General features: G+C 39.1%; 1 protein-coding gene across 2 annotated transcripts in view; it reads right to left on the bottom strand.

Moving 5' to 3' along the window:
* Positions 1-5282: 5282 nt before the first annotated feature.
* The window catches only part of LOC143017763 (normal mucosa of esophagus-specific gene 1 protein-like), a 554471-nt gene continuing 548782 nt past the window's right edge, over positions 5283-10971 (bottom strand). For both annotated transcript variants that reach the window (XM_076172632.1, XM_076172631.1), the window contains exon 5: positions 5283-8670. In XM_076172632.1, coding sequence (XP_076028747.1) covers positions 8584-8670 — 87 coding nt within the window. In that variant the 3' untranslated portion in view covers positions 5283-8583. The remainder of the gene's footprint in view (positions 8671-10971) is intronic.

The raw sequence follows: 10971 nt of genomic DNA, 5'->3' as shown, positions 1-10971 counted from the left end.
TTGACTGGAGTCCTCACGATCAAGGGCGAGAGTAGAGGCTCCAAATGAAGAAAAAGTATACGTGTGTGTGTGTGTGTGTCTGTGTGCGTGTGTGTGTGTGTGTGTGTCTGTGTGCGTGTGTGTGTGTGCGTGTGTGTGTGTGTGTGTGTGTGTATGTGTGTGTGTGTGTGTATGTGTGTGTGTGTGTGTATGCGTGTGTTTTTGTTATATATATATATATATATATGTATATATATATATATATATATATATATATATATATAATAATGTAAGGCTGGTTGTCTTGCCCCACGTTGAGTAACCAAATGTTGGGCTAGTTTGAAGGCAGACTCTTTTGGAGAGAATATTTGTTTAATTAGAAATGAATGTTGGGCGCCAATAATATGATAGGGCTCGCTCTAGGTGCGAGAAAAGGGGGGCAGGTGAATAGACGGTGAGGATTGTGCGTTTCAGGTCGTGTCCCAACTTCGTCTGCTTCCAGGGGAGAGGGGAGAGGTGAGAAAGCAATGGAGTCCGCAAGCCAGGCTCACAGTGTGATGCTCCGAGGCGATCTGAATCTTCGGCGTTCCGTCCAGTCTTTACATACACGGGCCAGGTCATGATCCGTGCTCCTAATTAGCGCGAGGTCAAATTCGAAGCCTGAGGAGTCAGACGCAAAACGTTCTCAAGCCGGTGACTCACGAAGACAGAATATGGGGGGCTGGTATCGCACGCGTGCTCCTCAAAGAAGCATTGTTCATCATCACGTGGTCAGGCGAGGCTCTGCTTGAGTCACTGCTAGGACTGATGCTGGTACTACACGTGAGTTCCTCAAGGAGACTTTGTCCCACCCGTGGGCATCAAGGGAGCTTTGGTCGATCCGACGCAGCTGGGTGGCGCAAGCGTGACCTCTTTGTAGGTCAGCAAGGTCGTGGGACGGGCCAATGGAAAAGATGAGAAAGGTAAGGGGAAGAATAAAGACAATCTTTCTAACTAACTAACTAACTATATATATGTGTGTATGTGTGTGTGTGTGTGTGTGTGTGTGTGCGTTCTGTTTTTTGTTTTTTACATGCAATTTGCGTGATCCGTTAGTCATCTCTTTTAACATCGACAGCACAGTACCACTTGTGTCACAACCTCCAGTCTACCGGATCCCCCCCCCCCCGGACGGCGGGCGAGGTGGACCATTCTACTGTACATCCAGCATTTGGCCCCGTGACTACCATAAACTACCGCTTCACCGGTTACCATCATCATTTCCTCGCCGTCAATTGAGTTTGACTTGACGGCTGAGCTGTGACGATGTGACTTGCCTCGTATTTCGGTGGTTCTCGTGTAGATGGCGTAGGTGGACCAGGAAGGGCGTGAATTAGATTTCTCTGAACTCTCTTTCCCACTAGATCAGTGATTCTTAACCTGTGGACCGTGGACCCCTAGTGGGCCATGGGGGTTCGTAGGTGGAGCCGCTAAGCTAAAGCCACTAGGAACTAGTGGATGAAAAACGAATAGATTTAGTGTTTGAGTCATCTCCAGGAGATTAAAGAATAGCAATTCATAAACACGGTGTACATGTGAAAATAGGTTGAAAACCTCGGTAGTCTTACACTAATACAACACCTTTGGTAGACTAGAAGCTTCGTGATAATCATTACCCGAAGTTAACCTTTCTTCCCATGTTGAGGCACTCTGAGCGTTCAGTCCTTACCACTTCAAAGTTGGTGACCAGCCAAGATGATTCTTATTTATCTCCATGTAAATTGCGATTTGGATGTTTTGTAAATACTTATCAGGGACCAGTGACATGCAAGTGGATCGTGGTCGTGCGAGACGGACGCCAAGGAGAATAATCTCCCCGCTGCCCGTTTTGAAAACGGATCAATACCCGCACCTCTATCTTGAGGTACAACACTGAAGGGAGGACACTCGATCCTCACATTGGGCCCAACCTCTCGATCTGTTCGACCGCATTTCCTCGATTTCTCATTCAAAGAGAGATGGCAGTTGGCGAATGGTCCGTTTCTCCTGTTTTCACACTGTGACCCAGTCTTATGTTAAGGTTGCGTTTACACCGAGCGAGTCTAGGCCAATTCTCCTGAACTATGAGTTCGTTTGAGTAGAGACGACTTCGGTTACAATCTTTCGTTCTTCCCGTGTTCGGATGTCAAACTAACCTTGCGTCCTATGTTACTGAGAACCTGAATGGCGAATTGAAAGGAGTCAAACAGTTACTTATGATAGACACATTGTTGAAGCGTTCTTTGGTAAGTTTAGAAAGATTTAAGTAAAGTCTTCCTCTAGCTGTTCTAATTCACAGAATTTGACGAAAATCGGCCCGGACTCGCTTAGTGTAAACGCAGCCTAACACAACGCAGAAAGCGTTCTGACATTTCTTCACAGAGATTTATATGGGAGGACCCAAGGACCGTTGCCGATCACCGTGGGGCTTCGGAAGTTCAATCGGGGAAACGCGGGGTGACAATTGAAGTTATATATTTATTACTTGTCCCAAGCCAAATCTCTGTGTATGCTTTTTACGTTTCGGAAATGAATAACTTTGTATATTGTATGCACTTATTTGATATACCTTTTTCCCAAATCCAATATCATAATCTTTATATCACGATTGACTGATATCTGGGATTATTCAACCAGTACACATGTCAATGTAGTCTTATCACAGTTGTTGATTTTCCCTCTGTGATAAATGACTCGATATTAATAGCCACGATTCCTCCCCTCCTCGTACCAGCTGGTGACATTTAAGCAGATTCCCACTGATACAACACAAACAGTTAATATTTTCTTACCGTCTATGAGAGGCCGCAAGGACCATTACTGATTATTGTATAACCGTGGGTTCCCATCCAATTAGATTCGAGACAGCAGTAACTATCAATACTAAATACAGTATATTCCCTGCACTTGGGGTATTGTCTACCCGATAGCACGCAGTCAATACTTTAGAGACTATTTTGGAGCGCCCCTTTGGACCAGAACCGCATATCACACGTCTCCGTTAATTTACAGTCTTTAATCATAAAGGAATGATGATACTTGTAAACTACTGAGGTTCCTCCTTTATGCTGTTTCCTTAAACTGGTCCTTTGCTATTTGTATGACCATATCTTTTCCCAACCCCCCTATGAATGAGGGGGGGGGGGAATTATACCAGTGTTTTTCAAGCGTGTCATAAAAAATATTAAATGAGACAATCAAGGGACTAGGGATCCTCCACTAATTTCCTACGGTATGAGGGATTAGGAGAGGTACTCCAACCAGACCCCTAGTAATTGTGCCATTAAATGTGTGTGGTTGTAGTACAGTTGAAAATAAAAGAAGAGAATGGCGGTATTCTTGTGAGAAAAAAAGATAGATGTGTCAGCGTTGAGTGAAACTAAGTTGAAAGGGAGGGGTGAGTTTGAGTTTGTGAGTGGTGGGAATGGTGTCAGGGCTGATGAATGAGCGAAGAAGGGAGAGAATGGTTCTGTTGGTAAGTGATGAGGTAGGAAAATGCATGGTGGAGTGAAGTGTATTCGAAAATAATGTGGACGAGGGAGGTATGGGTTTTTTCATTTATCTCTGTCATTCTTGTTTCTTTCAAAAACTATAATTCCAAGGTTTTAAATCTTCCCGTATGCTGAACATTTAGATTCCATACCTGGCTCCTTCATTGTCATAATCTCTATTCATCTTTATCATCTCTGATTTCTTCTCATTACATGTCCCTTATCATTCACGTGTCTTTTTGTAAATGAAAATGTGCTCATCCAACAAAAATTAAAGGTATATGTATGTCTGATTACTGTGATCTATCATAACTATGGGAATTTTCTTCCTTTTTTCATTGTTTGATATATTTTTATATAGTATATATATACCAGTTGTTTCGTACCTAAGTTGATTTTTTATAAGTAAGGTCGTATGAGTCCAGAAACAACAAAGGATGTGGATTTCCACAGGTCAGATTCATGCGTCCGCCATAACATTTCCCTTCACATGAGGTTTCCAATACTCGTTACAGTTTACAATAAATGTATCATCCTTTCCGCAGGCGACGAAACAGGTTACATAAAGAAAAGGCGGGGAGCAGCTTGACATTTTATTATATACATTTATCAGGGGGGAGAAAGAAGCAAAATAACACACAATTTTCACTGGAAACGGGCAGGTGAATGGACATTTTTCAACTTCTCTTTTGAGTTTTCCTTATTCATATATATCTTTTGTTTTGTTTTTTGTTTGTTTGTTTTTTGGTTAAAATTGTGAAGTTTTAGCGCGTTTTCATTGACCGAATCCAGTGCACTGCACAAACATTCATTATAACAGTCATATTCTTCCTCTTAAACAATAGAGTCATCCTCATAGAGTCCAATGTCACAATAACAATACAATGGAAGGCAAAGTTAAGCTATTGTCCATACTTTATTGTCCAACGTAATTGACACCGAAGTGGGTCTCCGCTGTGCGTCTACTTTATTACAGGCTTTGGGGCTCCAGTGGAAGTTTTGAATGTGTATTGGATTGTGGTTGTGCTTAGGGACAGTTACAGTTATTGTTATTTCTTACACCGAATACAACACCTGGGCCAACAACTACAACAATGGCCGTAGTGACAGAAGACCAGCTACAGTTGTTATCAGAGTTGTGGTTATGCAGAGATCGTGTTTTGTGGAGATTGCGTTGGGTGTTGTTAAGGTAAAGGTAATTGTGTTGGTGGATGTGTTAGGAGGTAAGGTTGGGATGTTGTTTAGTTCTACGGTGACGTGGCTTGTACGGTAATTGCAGAATAGTGTGGTTGGAATTCAGGTTAACACCGAAGCACGGATTTGCACCACAGACCCCATACACTGTTAACTACTGTCACAGTAGTTCGGAATCTTTCTGAAACACAATGACCCTATCAATTGAGGGTTATGGATCTAATTCTAGTTAGATATCAGGGAAAGCACTCTGTAATCACGTCCTGGGTGAGTGAGAGGGGGAGGTAAAATTTTGGAACATCATCTAAGCTGCGGTTTTAACAAGATATGCTTCTGGCCGCTGTGCATCATACACAGCAACAGAAGCTGTCTGGTCCCAGGTAGGGTTTCTCAAAGCTACTTGTCTGTTGACAGGGTTACATCAGATTTATAGGTTAGTATATAGATATATGGATATATGTAATTATGCCAGTGTTATGGTTGCAGCTGAGACTACGAATAGGTTCGGTCAAGGTCGAGAACAGGATGTCAATCGGAGGAGCCGATCTATAGAATGATACGGTCGAAGGAGATACAGAACGTCGCCGCTTGCATTACTAATGTGTGTGTGTGTGTGTGTGTGTGTGTGTGTGTGTGTGTGTGTGTGTGTGTGTGTGTGTGTGTGTGTGTGTGTGTGTGTGTGTGTGTGTGTGTGCGTGTGTGTGTGCGTGTGTGTTTGTGTGCGTGTGTGTGTGTGCGTGTGTGTGTGTGTGTAAAAGTAAAGGGTATATATCAATGTCCATTTTGTTTTTCTTTACTTTATTCTGGGTCGCGAAGAATTGAAGTGTTCCAAGTAGGGTCGCTTACGAAAAGAGTTTGAGAACCACTGATCTAAGCTGAAGAAAGTCCTCTAACATAATCCAGAAACAATTAAGAGGTCCCTCTTTACGTTGAATAAAAAACTAGAACTCTCCTGAAAGGAGAATATAACACTTAATCACTTAAAGTTAACGAAAGAAAATATATATTTTTAATTTTAAGGAGTAATTAAGTAGAGAAAAGGCGCGATCGTAAATAAAGTAAAGACATGAAATTGAAATTTTGTTTCAGACGTTTTCGTGTGCCGAGACATTTTCAGGATACGTAAGTTAGTTAGAGGGGAGGATAGATAAGGTAGGGAGAGGGAGTGAGTGGGGGTTTAGGGGTTTAGTCGAAGGAAAGAGTGAAATGGAAGGAAGTAAGAGTTATGAAAGATGTGGGGCAGACCCACTTCCTCGGTTAATTTTATAGACAAAGGAACAAGAGTATGTATAAAAAAAATGTGTGGGAAAATAAAGGAATTCGACGAGAGCATTAACACAAAATCCCACGTAATCCCTCATGATCTGGAACAGTTCCGCTTCCTGGTTACTGGTGTTGAGAAATGAATTCAGAATGAAATGACCTAATTTATGCGAACCATGACTTGCTTAAGTGATCAAGAAGTTCATCTTTGATAGCGCTAGATTCTATTGTCTATTTACCTATAAAGGAACCTTGACAACTTACACAGGACCTTCACAGTCCTTACGTTGGTTAGTCTCGCTTTTGTGTACAAAGAGTGCTTAGGAAGTCTGGTTAGATCTAACACTATACTTGTGTTGGTCTATCCTAGTTTTCAATTCCCTCCTGGTTTAGCCAAAATAATGTATTTCAGAAAGATTACATGAGATAAAATAAGTATATCCTCCATTACTCATAGGGCCTTGATGATAAAGTTCCTTAAAATGTTTAGTTTTTTAAAGACTTCTTGGATAGTAAAGTTCTTGAAAACATGAGAAAGTCTTACACATTTGTTATGAAAAAGGAAACGATAAATTCTTTCGTACTCAATTTTTCATTCGATTTCCCTTCATGATAAGATCTGTTGGTTATTTCTAGTGAACTATTATTAAAAATATCAAAAAGTATTAACACTAGTAACTCGTATATACGTACAAGTTCCTTTAAACAATTTAATTTTGGAGCTATGCCACTTATTCATAAGAAAAGAAATTGAATTAGGAAAAAATTGCCACCAAGAAAAGATTTTTTTTTTTTTTTTTTTTTTTTTTTTTAGGATACCCCCATGTTCTCGAGAACCTCAGTATCCAAAAATATTTTAAGAACTCAAACATTTTGAAGAACTTTATTATTGGGGATTCCCCTGAGAGTTATGAAGGATTTGCTTACTTTATCCCATCTAAGCACTCTAACAAATGTTATGGTGGCCAGTCCGGGAATATATTAAAACTAGAATAGAACAACACAGGCATAGTATTAGATCTGACCAAATTTCCAATACATTTTTTGCACACATAAATGACTAAGCATTGTACTGACTGGTAAGGTTCTATAAAAGTTGTAAAGGGTAAATCTTATGTATGTAGGGACAATAGTCTAGCACTACTAACACTGTTTCTTGACAATTCAAACTTAAGCTTTAGCTTGTACAAACTAGGTGATTTTTTTTTATTTGTCTATCTATTATTTCTATCTATTTAACTTTATTTGTTTATTATATTTATCTACTTATTCGTTTGTTATTTATCTATTATTATTGTTGTTGTTATGTGCTATTTTCATTATTGTTTTATTGGTTGATTTTTAATTTTATTTTCTACTTATTCATTTATTTTATTTATTTATTTTTGTTTTTGTTTTATTTCTATTTATTTCATCTTATTTTTTTTTTTTTTTTTTTTTTTTTATAGTAACCCAGGAGAAGGTTTTTTCGGGTCATCTGGGGGTCGTGCGAACAATTCCTGTCATCGCCCTTCCCTCACCCTTTTATTACTCTCTTCCCGTATCCATAACCTTATTCTTTAGTGTTATGTACCCTGAAGATGTCTTAATAGAAGATAACGATCGATCTATAGCTTTTCAACTTCCCGCATTTTTCTCTGTGTGAAGTGTGTGTGTGTTTTTGTGTGTGTGTTTTTGTGTGCATTTGTGTGTGTGTGTGTGTGTGTGTGTGTGTGTGTGTGTGTGTGTGTGTGTGTGTGTGTGTTTGAGTGTGTGTGTGCGTGTGTGTATGTGTTTATGTGTGTGGGTGTGCGTTTATGTGTGTGTGTGTATTTGTGGATATGTATGTATATAGGCTTATTTGTTATCCAAGAAACAAGCAGTTGTTCATATTGACTTGACTAATTATATCACTTCAGCTGGCAAGTCTAATTTCATTTAAATTTGGACTCGTCCAAATCCGGCCGGATTATCATTGTGTTAATAACATCAAATATGAATCCCCACGATATGTTTATCTTTGAACCTGAATATACTGATATTGTCGTACTATTCACATTAGCATGACTGTATGAAGCCTTAACAAACAACTTCAATGTTTGGCTTTGCTCCTGAAAATCTCCCAAGGCCTGAGCCATCAAGAACAGTTTAACGTCTTAATTAAATTTTATTACATTTCAGAAATCGTCCACCTTTTTCGTATCTTTTATCTTTTGGTGTTTGTATGGATAGTTGTCTTTACTTGTAATACAGTGGATCATGTTTTTTTTTTTAGTTTGGTGTAACAAGCGTATGGGTCCATACCAAAGATAAACAACATAAAAGTGTTTATTAAGTCATATTGGACTCGTTCAAATCATATTCATTAGACAGACACCATCATGCTCGTTACAGCTACCGAAAAACATGTCACTGTATTACTTAGAAATGAAACTAAGTATATTTTCCTTTGTCTTGTTTCATTTAATTTAATTTAATTCTATTTTGTTTTTTTATATTTTATTCTTTTATATCTTATTTATTTTTTAATTAATTTTATCTATTCATTTATTTATTTTTGGTTACTGCTGCGCTCAAAATCTGTTCTCCTAACACTTGTATCATCCGTTCCTTTGAAGTAGTCTAGCCCTTCCTGTTCTCGTGCGTGGGTCCATAGAGCTTATTTTGGCTTGTAGGCCTGGGCGATCTCTTCCTTAAGAGCGGTGATCTCAGGATCCTCGTAGTACTTCTGGTTGAAGGTCAGAATCTGCAAAGAAAAAGACATCGGTGAGTCCTTTTCGAAAAAAAAAGGCGTCAGGAAAGTAGTCTATGTTATCGTGGTCTTTCTTCACTTTAACTTTACAAAGTTCACAAGAAATAAAGAAAGAAATTGCGTATGTCTTTAGAAGCTATGCCATTGAGACTCGAACCCTAGGCTGTGTTAATCACTAACACCAAACAAGGACGTTGACCGCTAGACCATGGTAATCATGTGAAAGGTTTTGACCAATTCCCAGAGGATATTTGTATGGTTTAGTAGTATGTGGTCTTAATTTGCTTATGTCTTTACCACAGGATTCTGTGTAAAATGTGTTACAATCTATTAAGAAATTTAGTATACAGTGCCTTTGTAACTGGTGGACAGTCTGTCGTTTTGAAAAATCGCCTCAAGAAATATACAACAGATATTCTAGCAACTGTATTTAATCTAATCAATTTATTTATTGATTTTACTATCATTATTAATAATTATTATTATTATCATTATTATTATTATTATTATTATCATTATTGTTATTTTTATTATTATTATTATTATTATATCATTTATTGTTTATCATTATTATTGTTTATTGTTGATTATTGTTTATCATTATTATTAATTATTATTTATTGTTTATTATTTATTGGTGGGTGGAGTTAAAAGGAATTTTCATACTTTTATTCCTTTGTTCATCTGCCTTATATCATCTTCCCTGCAACGCTTTCTGTTTGCCTTTTCCAGGACACTTTGATTGGGCAATTTGTTCCCTCTTCGTCTTTTCTCACAACCTGCCTCTCTTTATCCACCCCTTTGTCTTCCAGATATTTTCTTTATTTCCCCCCTTTACTCACGTTTCCCAATTTCCTCTTCCTGGGACACAAAAACCAGCAATACAAAGGAGAAGACGAATCATCGATTTCCAACTGGACGCGTCACTGAGGACTCGCACTGGCGGGACGAGAGCATGAGTAGGGTGTGTGTGTGTGTGTGTGTGTGTGTGTGTGTGTGTGTGTGTGTGTGTGTGTGTGTGTGTTTGTTTGTTTGTTTGTTTGTTTGTTCACCTGAATTCGAAGAAAAGGAGGAAAACAGGCGAGGCCAAGGACAGGTAACTTCCTCTTCGGGCAAAAGAATAATGACGGTCTTCTTAAAAAAAAAAAAAAAAAAAAAAAATCCATATAAATCCTCGGAAGGGAAAGATTTATATAAGGAAATATTTTTTAAGAATACCACCTTAAGATTCTTATGGATATATTCTTAAAAAAGATGTCTTTCCTTATATAAATCTTATATAAATCTTCCAAGGATTTATATAAGAAAGATTTTGTTAAGAATATCACAGTAGAATTTTTACGGTGGTATTCTTAAAAAGATTCTTTCCTTATATTAATCTTTCCCTTCCAAGGACTTACAATATAAGATTTATATAAGGAAATTATTACTATTATCATTATTTTTCTTTTTTAAGAATACCACCAAAAGGTTGTTCGCAAGGAAGACAACAACAACAACTTGGCGACGACTCGAAGACTCGACGACTTGACGTCATGAATGGAAACGGACATTATAGTCACGACAAAGGAGACACGACCATGGAAGGACCCACGAATAAAGAAGGAGGAAGGGAAGTGGACGAGGAGAAGCGGGGAACAGAAGAGGAAGATGACGAGAGGGAAGTGTAGGAAGAAGGAGGACTGGAAGAGGAGGAGGAGGAGGAGGAGGAAGAGTGAGGAAATGAGGAAGGCAAGGGCGGAAGGTGGCGAGGGGTGCAGAGGAGGAGGAGGAAGAGGAGGAGGAGGAGAAGGGGCCTTCAAGGAAAATCTTGATTAAAGGACGCGGGAAATGAGGAGGAGGAGGAGGAGAAGGACAAAGCGGCCCCAAGTACAATATCGATCCATTTTGTGATTCCGCGCACCAGACCACTACCACCAACTCCACTTCCTCCTCCTCATCATCATCATTTTCCTCTTCCTCCTCCTCCCCTTTCTCCGCTGCATCCGTCACATCTACCCCACCTCTTCCTCTTCCTCTTCAACCTTTTCTTCCTCCTCCTCCTCCTCTTTTCCTATTCTTATTGCTGTTCTTGATATTCCTACTCTTCCTTCTCTATTTCCCCTCTTCTTCTTTCCCTTCTTCCTCTTCCTCATACCTCCTCCTTCCTTTTATTTTTATTTCTCCTCCTCCTTCTTTTGTTTCTCCTTCTCTCGTTCTTTCTTCCCTTTCTCTTCCTTCTCTGTTCCATTCTCCTCTATTTGTTCTGTTTCTCTTACCCCTTCTTCTTCTCTTTTTCTTCTCCTCCTCCATCTC

This window comes from Oratosquilla oratoria, chromosome 33, assembly GCF_046742065.1.
Source record: "Oratosquilla oratoria isolate Oo_2021 chromosome 33, ASM4674206v1, whole genome shotgun sequence".
NCBI classification, from domain to species: Eukaryota; Metazoa; Arthropoda; class Malacostraca; order Stomatopoda; family Squillidae; genus Oratosquilla; species Oratosquilla oratoria.
Note: the sequence above shows the minus strand (reverse complement) of the source record. Positions and strands in the feature narration are given on the sequence as shown.